This window comes from Crocuta crocuta, unplaced genomic scaffold (genome assembly GCF_008692635.1).
Source record: "Crocuta crocuta isolate KB4526 unplaced genomic scaffold, BGI_CrCroc_1.0 scaffold496, whole genome shotgun sequence".
Classification (NCBI taxonomy): domain Eukaryota; kingdom Metazoa; phylum Chordata; class Mammalia; order Carnivora; family Hyaenidae; genus Crocuta; species Crocuta crocuta.
The window spans coordinates 713696-727916 of record NW_027528870.1 but is presented as its reverse complement, the minus strand read 5'-3'; the positions used below and the strand labels follow the sequence as shown (position 1 = coordinate 727916).

At 33.6% G+C, this 14221-nt stretch overlaps 1 protein-coding gene across 1 annotated transcript in view; it reads right to left on the bottom strand.

Annotated features, from left to right (window-relative positions):
- Positions 1-6949: 6949 nt before the first annotated feature.
- Positions 6950-14221, bottom strand: part of LOC144225293 (inactive N-acetylated-alpha-linked acidic dipeptidase-like protein 2) — a gene marked incomplete at its 3' end in the record, with an annotated part of 388961 nt that continues 381689 nt past the window's right edge. Inside the window, exon 6 of the mRNA XM_077756473.1 lies at positions 6950-7100. Within this exon, the coding sequence (XP_077612599.1) occupies positions 6950-7100 (151 nt within the window). The remainder of the gene's footprint in view (positions 7101-14221) is intronic.

Here is a 14221-nt window from a genome sequence, read left to right as displayed (position 1 = left end):
GTAAGAAAGTATGAAAGTGCCTGGGAAAAGTAAAATAAATTGTATTTTACAGCATAATTTATCATTGCTCAGGTGTATTCTTTTTCTTTTATGCAATTTCGGCTGATATTTTCTGCTCAGCTACAACTTAGTACTTTAAAAAAGGGATTTTACTTATGATGATACCAATTTGAATCTTTGAGAAAGATAATCAGATGGTTGTATTTTGCACAGTTTAAAGCTATTAAATAAAAAGGTTATAAAGTTGGGGAATGACAGGTTTTGAATATATTCCACTAAAATAGATAATTTTGTGATTGAAAAATAAAAGTCTTTTGTTGTTGTTGCTTTTTCTCACATACTTTGGTTAATTAATTATTCAGTTTATTTCTTTGATAATATATAATTTTTACTTTTGTAGATAAGAATAGAAATTATACTCTGGAAGAATATTGGCAATTGCATATGATTCGATCTAAATTTGTTCTGATATATTGAACAATTTGAACACATTGACGTCTAAACTTGGAGGCAAGGTTTATAAATTTAGCATTGTATTTTATATTTCACTTTGAACATTACACTTAAGCACGTGTTAAAAGTAGGGAGAAAACAAACATGTGAAGCCAACACAGTTTTTTCACTGTGTGAACATTAACACATTAACATTAAATTTGAATCATTTGTCTGATGTCACACCAAATGCAACTCTAATTTTCATAAATCTCATTTACCTAAATTTTATGGTTGATGCCAGATAATGTTAGTAGAATCCGCATTTGGTTAGAAGTTCTGCAACTTGGAATTTAAAGGCTGGTTATGTTAGTCTAGTAGTTACTTCGATTGAAGCGCAGTTTCTCTAAGCATCAATTTACTTATCTAGAACATGGGGACAATAAAAGCTGCCCTGTTGAAAGATAAAATAAGATAAAGCAAACAAAGTAGTCCTCTAAACATGTAAAACTAATTTATTTCTGTTGTTTCAATTAGCTTTCTATTGTTTCAATTAGCTTCTAATATTAATTGTGATGGGAATTTACCGATAAATCAATTTTTCAAGCCCTGGATTTTATCATCTTAGAATCCCCGTAGATTTTCATGGAACTTTGATTCTTAAACAAATGGATTATCTCCACTGAGTATGTGTTTAATTTAAAATAGAGAGTTCCAAGCACAATAATCAGTAAAGAATATCCTGAGTGACTAATAAACTCTGTGGCACACACATATTGTCTATGAATGATAATCATTCAAAAATATTCTCTAAGGGGATGTAATCTTAGACATTTCAGCAGCTATAAATTACTCTGTTTGAGATCAAGAAAACCTATGTAACTAAAATCATATTTCAAACAAAATTTAGATTTTTGCAAGGAGCAATTTGAATAAGCAATCTATCTTCTTAATATGCTTCAAATGAAATTTACCAAGAAAAAATCAGCTTAACAATGAGCCACTATTTAAATAGTTCTTAGAATCAAGTTGGTCAAAATTTATGTAAATCTGAAGGCTTCAGGACACATACAAGAACCACCAGTTAGAGTAAAATAATAAAAATACAAACACTTTATTTTTTCCTAACAAAATGACAAGGCATTTCATGCTGTGAATATCTAACACTTTGTTTTGACAACTAGGCACATATTTATATTTCCTGCTATTCTAGTCAGGGAATAGTTCAACACTGTCTCAGTTGATTTAGTGCCAACTCAAGTCAGCCTTTTGACATTTGTCCAGGTAACTGGACCAAGAACACCTGGAGAAGACTTGTCACAAATTACAGTGATATTCTTTATTTTTTGCATGGTTTTCATTGGCAGAGGGGATGTTGAACAGGCAGCAGGTAAACAACACACAGATTCACTGAATTGTAACACTGGGAATATTAAATAAACTATGTCGTTTGATACACTTCACTAGAGTAAAACCACTGAAAAAATCTTCCTCTCCAGAATTTGAAACAAAGAAAAAAGGGTGAAAAACAGGATTGTAACAAATAGAGAGGGACATATACACAAAACTTTATATAGGATGGATTTCAGAAAATAGGGTATAAAGAGAATTAAGTCTAAGTCAAGCTAAAATAAAAATTTGGATTTCAATGAACTAGCTGTCCATAGATTAGACAGGCAGTTATCTGGAGATGGCACTAAAATTAAAATAAACTCTATAGCTAGCAGAAGTTTCAGAAGATAAATTATCCCTTTTTTAAAGAATATGGAAAGGAAAGAATTTCTAACTACTAATACTATTTCTAGTCTGGTTGTCAGATAATCTGAAGCTTAGAATTTGGAGAAGGATTTTCTTTTCCATGTTTCAACATAACGGCCAAATGATATACTTCTTACCAATACCCATTTCTCTCCTCCCTATATTTATTCTTACCCATAGCTTTCTAATTCCTTCTTTGTTTTGAGCTTTACCAATTAATATGTTTAAGTTAAGAAAATCTTTGTAACAGATCACTGGTTTTATAATCATGAGCAGTTACTGTAAATGTTAGTTCTTATGCCACATTTACATGAGCCTCTAGCTAACATGATAAGTTATTGTCACTCAAAACTATATGAACTTTAAAGTCTCTTAGAATTCTAAAATTTGATGGTTCTAAGAAATGAGGTTTTCTTAGACCATAGTTTATTATAGTTGAAATACTTGTAGCAAGTTGATGAAAGCAGTTATGATAAAGTCTGATATTCTGGACATTTAATCTTTGAAATATTTGATAATATATCAAAGGAATTAAGAGAATACATTAGAATTTAAGTATCCAAATATCTTAAGCAGAATTTCTGCTGTTTTGAGTGGTACAATAGGTGTGAAAAAACTGACAGAAGCCTTTAAGGAGAAAAAAAAAAACTGTGTATTTTGTAAACAAACCTGTCAGAGGTACAATGCTTACAAACACTTTTTTTTAAGTTTTAATTAGGTTAATTAAAGTCAGGGTACAGCACAGGGTCAGAATCATCAAAGATAAGTAGTCATGTTAAGGGAACAAGTTACTCACTCAACCAATATTTACTGAGAGCTAACGGAGTAGAAAAATTGGGTCCAGGATCCAGTGCACACATATTCCTCAGTCCTGATTGGCATAGAGGCAGGGAAATGAAAGGCAGCAAGATAAGTTATTGAAAGAACAGTTAATATGAGGTCACAAAGTTTAGGTCAATAGTTCTAGGGGCCCAAATATGATTTTGCAGATGAAGCATAAAGTTCTCTAGCTCAGTGGATCTCAAAATTCATTTGCATCACCTGGAGCGTTTGTTAGAACACGGATGGCTGAGCCCCTCTTTCAGGATTCCTATTTACATCAGGGGCAAAGTTTGAGATAATGAATTTCCTTACAAACCATCTTATAAGATCTGTGTCTCTATCTACATATCAATATATTTATTATAGTAGTATTGTTCCTTTTACTATGAAGAAGATAAGGCTCAGTGTAGTTAATACCTTATTTTCTTCATAGTAAAGGAACTATGTTAATTCACTATTAACTATAGTTAATGCCAAACGAAGCTAAAGCTTGTTTTTGTTAAAAAAATGAGACATTTTTTTTCGGTGTTATAGGAGGAAAAGTTATTTAAAACCTTTTTTAATCTTTGTTCTGATTCTATCATAATTAAGAACTTTTTGGATATACAATGAGGCTTAGTGAGAAAAACTATCTTACCGGAAGTTCCTGTGTCTTATGTGGACAATTCATTTGGATCATGTATCATGGAAGAGTGCCTTGGCATTCTTGTTTAAAAAAACATCTACTTGGGGCACCTCTGTGGCTCAGTTGGTTAGGCATCTGACTTCAGCTTAGGTCATTATCAAATGGTTTGTGAGTTCGAGCCTCTCATCGTCTCTGTGCTGACAACTCAAGCCTGAAGCCTGCTTCAGATTCTGTCCCCCTCTTTCTCTGCCCCTCACCTGCTCGTGCTGGGATGTGAGGGATGCGAGGGGTATACAGACAACACAAAACAAGTAGAATGTAGATAGTTGAGGAAGCCAGGTGAGGCATACGGAAAGTTCATTATGCTATTCTGTTTATTATTATTTGTATATTAAAAAACAAAAACACATACTTGGGTTTTTATTTTTCCATGCCTTTCTTTAGAATTTAATTAGCCTTAGATTAGCTAATAAAATAAGGTTGCTAAAACCAGAAAAGAGGTGGTTTTATATTACTTACTCTAATAATCATTTACCTAACTGTACTATAAGGTATTAAGTCAGATACTGTTATTCACTTTGAAAAAATATTTATCTGTAGTTTTTATTTACAATTCACAACCTGTCTTCTCCTCTTCTTTCTCTCCCAACCTGCCTCTCCCAATTTTGTGGGTAGGGTTGCATTACATTTTTTAAAAATGTGACTAAAATCCCAGGCACAGAGATCTTAAAACAATTGCAGGAGGAAGGGATAAATGAATCAGAAGCCAGTGGTATAAGTCACTATAGTTCATGAGAGCTTCTTAGCAACCAGAGAAAAGAGAGAAATACAATGAGTTGAATCTTTTCCTTTTCTGTATATTTTATAGAGATTAATATGGAAAAGAAAAAAAAGAGACCCCCCCACTGCCACACACATACACTGGCATGATATTTGTAATGGAATTCTTCATGTGAGTCCTTTATAAGTACATTAGGAATATAGTGATAGTATTTATTGCATTTGTATTTTGTTATTAGGCCTAAAAATTCTGACTTATAATTTTGCCCAAAGTGGTTAGTCATTTCATCTTTGTTTAATAATGTAGGCAGCAAGTGTGAGTACTCATATTATAAAAATGTTTCTTTAAGAAGGATTCTAAAGGAATAATGGAAGTAGAAAACCATGTTTTGGCAAATACCACAGAAATAATTGTAACAAAAGAATCATTGATGAATACTGTTATATGTGAGGAAAAGTATGATAAAAAAGAATATTTAGGTATCCTCATAGTATCTTCCCAAAAGATATTCAAGAATTACAAAGGGGAAAAATAATACCAATACAGTGAACTGCCAGACACTACCATAACCAAGAGATAAAAGTTAATAGTATGAGAAATGATGCATATCCACAATATGTATCACTTCACATAATGCACTGAGAAGGGCACACAATCTCTTCTGCAATATTCCTACCAAAAATTTATAACCACAATCTAATCACTAGAAAATATTGGACAAACTCAGTTGAGAGATTCTACAAAATAAACTGTCCGTATTCTTCAAACGGTCAAGGTAATAAAAGAGAGACTAAGGGATTATTTCAGATCAGGAGAGGAGTAAGCAGACAAGGTAACTAAATGCAGCATGGAATTCCAGACTGGTTACTGGATCAGAAAAAAAAAAAAAAAAAAAAAAAAAAAGAGAGAGAGAGAGAAAGAGAGAGAGAGAAAGAGAATTGGAAAAATCTGAATAAAGTCTATAATTAGTTAACAGCACTGTATCAATGTTAAGTTTATGGCTTTGGTAACTGCCTAATATTATGTAAGATGTTAATATGAGAGAAGGCTGGCATAAGTTACACAGATTTTCTGAATACTCTAATTTTGTGTGTGTGTGAGTTGAAATTATTTCAAAGAAAAGAAGAGAAAAGACAGGAGAAAAAAAAGCATTCTGAGATGGCTCGAGACTCTGGCCAACATGTTGCTAGCTAATGCTGAATTCTAATTTACGAAATGACTAGAGCCAAAACAATGTTAAGAGTAAATGTGCGTAATTGAGCCATTTATCAATTTAAATGGAGTATTCATAAAATAGCTTTCTGATAGCCCACTGATTCATCCCCAAGGGTTAGCTGCCACACCTGAAGCTGAGGTGTTACAGCCCTGGAAAGTCAGAGCATTTGCAAATGAGAGACGTGGAATGACATTTTTGGTGATGCCTAGAAATTGTAGATGGATGCTCCCTAATTTTAATTTCAATTCTAACAAGGAAACAGTAGATTGTAAAAACACAGATCAATAAGGTCTCAAGGAAAATTCTTAAATAGATTATGTAAAGTGTATGTGAGAGGACAAAGCAGTCATCAGTAGACCTAACACAATTTATAAATTATAACTCATATTTGATTCACTATACTCCTCTTTTGGAGAGTTATTGACTAAGCAGTGAAGTTAATATACATAGAGAGAGGATAACTAGACTTGAATAAGATAATTAGAAATTTTTTGTAATGTTTTCTGGAAAACAAGGAGAAACTTTGGCTGAATACATGAATAATTACATGAAGTTTTTGTTAGTTTAATTACTGACTGTAGTGTCATGGTTAATGGATTATTGTCACCCTGAAAGAAGGTTCACAGAGCTTCTTCTTCGGCCAAGTCTGCATTAACAGACTACTTGTTAATGATACATTGGACAGAAATCAATGATGCATGGAAAACCTGCCAAAATCACAGGTGTCTTTTCTCTGCTGCATGACCTCCCCGATAACAGGAACACAACTTATCAAGAAAGAGAATATTTGATGCCAAGATGGCCATCTCTATGCCGCCAGTGACTGGCCACACCAATAAGATCCCTTCCTTTCGGGTGTCAGACAAGTCGTTCATACTAATGCCATTCTTCTACAACATCATTTCCACTACTCAAGACCCTGTGTAATCCTAGACTCAGTACTGAAAGTAATTACACACATCCTAAAGCAGCAGGTATTTTTATCTTTCTAGGTTTTTGCATATGTTTCCCACTCATATGGAGTGCCTGTCCCAGAGTATTAACTTGTCTTTAAGTCAATCAATAATAACATAAAATATGTTTTCTCTTTGTTCACAATACTGCAATTTATCCAGATATCTATTACAGACTTCTAAAAAATGTTTTATTCCAACAAAGGGCAACCTATAATTTGAGTGGATAAAAAACAATTTTTTAAATATGGGTGGTAAAAATTTTCCAATTCTGCCATCCCTTGATTAATTTAGGTGGTATGTACTCATAAATTACAACCTGTAAAACTGAAAAGAATAATAAAGATTAACAATACACTTACCCACACTTGGATAACCAGGTGTAGAAGGGTCTCCTCCTGGGTTCAGTGAAACCATGAACGTATCATAGTTAAGATCTGCAGTCTTTGGTAAATCACAAGGATCAATATATAGAAGGACACCACCAAATCCAGCCTTTTCCAATAAGGAAAGCTAAGAGAGGAGAAAAAAAAAAACTATTAAAAATATTATCATATGCAAATAGTTACTGTCCTGAACCTTCCTGAAGGCCCTCACTTTACTAGTCACTGTGATCTCTGCCATAAATATGCCAACCAGATCTCCCAGATATAGCAACTGAGGGATACAAGGAACCAAGGGACCTGCCTCTGAAGGGTAAGTTTCTGCTCTGTCTCTGTCATTAAAGATTTTGAAGACAACTCCTGAATGGGGTGCCTGAGTGGATAGGATAAACAATTCCTAACTACTTCATTTGATACACATCTAATGCAGATTCTTCTCTGTTCTTCAGTAAGTCCACCATAAATAAGTGTGATGGGGAGGATGAACTTGACATTTTGTGTTCTTTTTCTTTAAACTTGGTAAATTAATTTTTTTGGGTAAAGAGCTTGTATATCTTAGTGTGATTTACCTGTTGTGAAAAACAATAATCGTAATTAGCTAATCCATTTGTTTCCCATGAGAAGGAAAAGTACTTAGGGGACACTGGGGAAGGAAACAATGGAGACTATGGCTAGAAATCACATTAGGTACAGGCAGCTGGAATTCATTGTGTGACTCTAGTTAACACTTGTACTTCACTTCTTGGTTACTGCTTATTTGTTTATTTTTACAGTAGACTAAGCAAAGCAGCAGCTTGTGAGCCTGGCTGGACCCCTCTGTGAGGACAAAATCATGCTTATCTGCTCTTCCAATGTACACTTGCACTTAGGGGACACATAGTAGGTTTTCAAGAGTATTGCTAAATGAAAGAACAAATGAGAAAGATGCTGGTTTGGCACAGCAGCTACTCTTAAAAAAAAAGAGAACTCTAAGAAAATACTTAGGGCATTCTATTGGAAAAATAAGGCATAATTATACTTATAATATGGTTTTTACATAAAAGAACTTATATGTAGAAGAATAAAGATACTTATATAAATATATCACATTCATGGCATTTTTTCAACTCCTTTAAAAATACTTTGTACTTTCCTATTTTTGAGTAATGAACAAGTATGTTATTTTAATTAATACATATATTAAATATACTTTATTATCAATCAGAAAAAAAATAACCCTGATTCCCTAAGCAAAGAACATGTGGCTCACATGTTGAGTCATGTTTTTCCCATCAGTGCTTTAGTGAATAGAGAGAAGAATTTAGGGAGGGAGGAGAAATGAGAGAAAGAAAAAAGAGTAAAGAATATGTCAATAAGAGGCCAGATTTAAGACTGACTCTTGAAAAGCTCCCACTGAAGCCCTTAGGGAGGGCTTTGGATGTTTAGATGCTTAAATTGCTATTTTTTAAAAGTATGATCAATGGGATGATTTTGAATGTTCCGCTTACTATAGGGGAACATATTAAGAAAAAATATGAACAATTCCAGAAAACAATTTTTAAGTATTAAAAATTACTTTTTCAAAAATATCTAAATAATTCATGATCACTAGAGAAAAATAAGACACAGTCAAAATAGCAAAAATCCTATTGTCCTATTTGTCAAAGGTAGTAAATATTAATATTTTTAAACTCTTATTAGGGCTTAGGCATATGTACACTTATACTTACAAAATAAGACCTCTTACCATAAATTTTGCAATTTTTCTTTTTTTACATAATATTACATACTAAATATTGGTCTATGCTGATAAGTACACTTTCACTGTACACTGTATGTATGTGAATGCTATAAACAATATAATGAAATATAGAAATACCACCAAATTTTTTTTAACCAATCCTTGACTGTTATTTACAAAATTTTTAACTTTTTATATATACTTCAACAAACTTTCTTATAGCTAAATCATTGCACAAATGTATGTTTTCAAGAAAGATATTTCTACAGGCAGAATTTCTAGGTGAAAGTACTGCTATTTTTATGATTTTTGATAAACTATTTTCCCTCCAGAAAAGCTATATATAACAAGCTACATTCTTACCAGTCATATATCTGAGTACTTATTTCCTCTATCACCAGGACTAAATATTACTTTTTAAGAAATATTTGCCAATCTAGCCAAAAATTTACTGTGCATTTTTTAAAAATTACAAGTGATGTTAAATTTATTTTGCTTGTAATTTCGGTCACTTACATATTTTTTGGAGAATTACCTGCTAGTGAAAATTTTTATGATTCCTGGGATGCTTACCCATTCACAACTATGTACTGAGTGTCACTTTTTGCAGGTTATATGCTGGCATTGGCATATGGAGATTAGTAGGACAAAGTGCCTGCTCTCAGGAAGTCAGTTAACCAGTGGAATGATGAATAGTTTTCAATGTTAAGTGTTAACCACAATTAACTGGCAATGAGTGGCTGCCTGGGGAAGCATTGTGAGGCCAAGTTCAGGGTCACTGAAAAATGGAAAATAGCTCTATGAGAGATATCTGCCATAGACACAAGAAAGGCAAGTGGTGATCCACATTTTTGTTGTTGTTGTTGACTCTGCTTTAGTGGGATAGTCAAAGTGTCTTCAAAAATCTCTTGTAAAAGGTCAATACATTAACTATTTAACTGCTTAAACTTTGTAACACCTCATGACTTAGAATTTATCATAGTCAAAAATAAAATGCTACAGTTGCATATTTTGTTTCTTGTCATTATGTTTGGTAATACATTATGATTCCTTTTATAATCAATATATACCATGATATTTTTCTATACCTGACAGCTTATAATGAAGCTATGAAGTTTAATAGTATCGTATCTCTTGCTGAGTCAATTACTTCCCTACAATTCTGAAGAGATAGCCCTGTATATGATTTTACCCCCTCTTCCCATCCTCTGCCTTCAGTGGTTGGACCTGAGGGGGACACTTCTTCAGTGCTGTCAGATCTGGTTCATAATGCTATCCCTTATTGGCCACCATAGAGAGCTCTTAAGTAAGTAATTTGGTGACCTAGTTTCAGAAATTATTACAGGATTTCCAATGAAGTTGTCAATTGAGTAAACTGCCTATATTAAATCAAATAACAAATGTTCCACCATGTTCAAAATTAGAAATGCATTTTGAACATGGTGAGGGAACGGTTGCCTGAAATATTCAAAGGATCTACCCTTCTGGTGAGATCATATTCTTTAAAAATGCATTCAAAGGCAAGTCAATATAAAAAGGATTAAGTTTAGCTGTCACTGGGTTGTATGCTTTTGACTGTCCCTGGGAGCACAGGTAAAAGTTATTAGCCCTGCCCAGAACCATTCATACTTTAAGATCACTTGAGACCTAGGATGATTATACTGGGGGTCTAACTCATGAAAAGAGAGGGCAAATGTAAACTTAAGATTTCCTAACACTGAACTTCGATTATTCTTTGTTTCTCTTTCTTAAGTATATTATTGATAAGTTTGGGATTCTTCATCGTGCTTTCCACCATGTAAACTAACACAGTATTTGACATAAGAGGGAGACACAAAAAAATGAGTCAAACAAATGGCCTTGAGCGCAAGTGTTATAAGGTCATGAAGAAGCAACTCACATCCATGGGCTAGTATAGTGTACTGACTCATCATCAGTCTGTATCACCCTGAAAGGGCATCATTTCCTAATTTACATAAAGTCCATAGGAACACATTTCCATGAGAGTAAAAGTCATTAAACTGGCCTCCTATCCTTTTATTTAGCTGAAAGACTTAATAAGTCTTTGGTGCCTGAGATAGGGGCAGAGCTAGTAATTAAGAAATGGTCAATAGTTATCCTGGGACACTTCTGTTTCTATGGGCAGAATTAGTCAACTCTCTTCAAGCTAAGTCATGGCTCCACCAATGAAAGAGACATTATTTGAAGCAATTATAGTCCTCAAAGTAAAATTTTACTGTATTTAAAAAAATAAATATTTACTTATGTTTGAGAGAGATAGAGAGACAAAGCATGAGCAGGGGAGGGGCAGAGAGAGAGAGGGAGACATGGAATCCAAAGCAGGCTCCAGGCTCTGAGCTGTAAGCACAGAGCTGACACAGGTCTTGAACTCACAAACTGTGAGATCATGATCTAAGCTGAATTGGATGCTTAACCAACTGAGCCACCCAGGTACCCCTATTGTATTTTTTATCTACAGGAATTAATAAGGATTTTATGGGTATTTTTAGTAGCACTAGGTTGTGGTCTGCTTGAAGACAGGAATGCTATAGCTTCAATTTACATCCCCAGTGCCTAGTATAGTACCTGGAACCAAATGAGTTTTCTATTTTTAAGTCAATGAATAAATTAGTGTATGTATCAATGAATGAACAAATGAATACACAGTACATATGGGTATAAGTATATAACATGAATATCATTTTGTTCTACATTTCACACCCACTGGCCGGAAAAAATGCAATACATTTTGTGGCAGCTTGTATATATATCTGTTGGAATGTGAATAGAAGTATAAACCAGCTCGTTTCTGAAATTAAAACACATATACACACGCGAAACATATACACACCCAACTCAATGTTTTCTGCTTAAACTTCCATAAAAATACATAATTAAAATAGAATTATTTTGCTTTGATTTTTGTTTTATTTCACTTTATGTTTTGTTATCTAAGAGTAGAGATAAGGAGTGGTAGAGACTAGCTGACTAGGATTTGAAAATGTGAGTTTGTCTTGTTGACAGGGTCTTGCAGATAAAATGTCTTTGGCTAACTTCAAGGTGGCTGATCCCATATTTCTTGCTGTGAACCATATTAATACATTTCTCTTTGTGTATAGTGTATAAAGTTAGGTCTTAACAGTTGCCAAATAATTGCCTCTGAAATAAATGGAACTACAAATCCATGGGCAGGATATAGCAGCCTTATTGAACAGATCTTACAAACTTCAAAGCTCCCTGAAAAGTACTCACTCAGAGAGTAAGTAGTCTGGTGCCTAAAAATGGTCCATCACAGGTTTATATTCCCACTGTCTTGGCCCAGACAGCATGTGGGTAGGTGCATGGTATTCCTATATTCAGGGAGAAACAAAATCATTCAAAGAAGATCAATTCCAGGAAGAGTGAAAGGGAAAGAACCTTGTTCTGATTCCTGCCAGTTCTTCCCTTATTAACTTCTATTTTTACTATTCAACAAAAACATTTTTTTTTTCTCTTCCAGAAGGAATATGCTGTTATGAGTTAGACAATCCACTTCCTGGGTGTCTTTGATGTAAATTCCACAGCTAGACTTTAATACATTCATAGATAGATATTCATAAGTTGTCAGTTCATCCTTTTGAATCCATTGAATGTCAGTCTTGTTCTTTTTATTTTCATTGATTACAATGCATGGGATCCCTCAACTACACCTTGATTTTGAGTACCTAAATTGGAATCTTGTGTTTTTGTCTGTTACTTAGGTTCCTTAAAACACTGTCCAAACTTGGAACCATTCCTCTGGCCTCCATAGCCAGAAAAGCTTTCTGAGTCCTTATGTGGAACACAAGAGCAAATATAACAATAAGAAGGTCTTAGTTTTACAGATAAAATTAAGGTCTACTGTTATGGACTGAATTGTGTCTCCCTAAGATGCATATGCGTAAGTCCTAATCTTCAGTACTTCAGAATGTGACTATATTTGGAAATAAGAGTTTCTAAAGAGGTAATGAAGGTTAAATGAGGCCATACTGATGGACTCTAATCTAGTATGACTAGTATCCTTAAGAAGAAGAGAGACATCAGAGATGTGTGTACATGGAGAAAAAGCACATGAGGACACAGCAAAAAAGCAGGTGATTGACAAGCCAAAAAAAAAAGGCCACAGGATAAACCAAACTTGTTAAAACATTGATCTTAAATTTTCAGCACCCTCAAACTGTGAGAAATTAAGTTTCTCCTTAAAATACCCAGTTTGTAGTGTTTTGTTAGGGCGGCCCTAGCAAACGCATACATTCATGGAAGGTACCAAACTTTATACAAAGACTTGGAAAAATATTTGTGATCAGATTTTAAGTCTCCCAAGTCTTTTTAAGCCAAATCATCTAGTACTAATTGCACATCTACTATGACCCAGATAGTATCCCCAAAGTTATTTGTTGAATTTCTTTCAGAATATTGAACATGTCATGTCAATCTCCACTAAGTTGTTGTTGAAATTATGATTCAGAAAGGTTAAGAGCTTGATGCCCGGTCAGAACTAAGTGGCAATTTCAGGGATCAAACTAGAATTTTCCAAATTCAAGTCTGGCAATCTTTTTTCTAAAGCACACCTTTCCTTTCAATTACACCTCCATCCTTTACAAAGACAAATAGACTGGCTAAAGGGTGAATTTATAAAACACATCAGATTCTCTTGCTGTGATTTTCTTTCTGAGAAGACACTAGAATCAATACCGTGTGAATTATATGTCTGTTTATTTAGATTGCTAAAAAGACCTGGATTTTTACAAAGTACTGTCAGGGGAATTAATACGCATTATAACAGAACGTGTTAAGGATTCCTCGTTTTAGTAACAGAAAAATGTTTAAATTATTGGAAAAAACATGAATCTAACATTTCATAGTATAGTCTTATTCATTTAAATTACATAGTTCTGGCATATATCAAAGATAAAAATATGAGGCATATAATATATGATTATTTCTTAATCAGATATTTTTACTTCAGGACTTAAATTTTATGTTATTCTTCCTTCTTGAGATTGTTTTCCCCAATAGGTTTGTTGTTTGGCCCTTTAATTATGTATTGTATTGTTAGTATACCATTAAAAAGATTTGTAAGATTCCTGTTTGCTTTGTTATGTTTCAGAAATAAACTCACCTTTCTTTGTTAAAGGAAAAAAAAAAAAGACTATTATGCTGAGGAATATTCACTGTAATCAGACTGAGTATATCCAAGGCATAATCACAGCATTCTTTATTTCACTCAACACCTCTACTTGGATTTCAAATTACTTTGCTTAATGTATCCAAAGTTATTTAAATAATTCTAGTGAGATTAATAAGAAACAATGACCTTCTGCTTTCATGAAGAAAAAACTTGAAGTAATGCAGAAAGTTAAGACTGCTATTGAAGTTCTAAAAAGAATCATCTACCATTAGCATTATAATTTAGGAAGGAAGGAAGGAAGGAAGGAAGGAAGGAAGGAGGGAAGGAGGGAGGGAGGGAGGGAGGGAGGGAGGCAGGGAGGGAGGGAAGATTTATTTTGTAA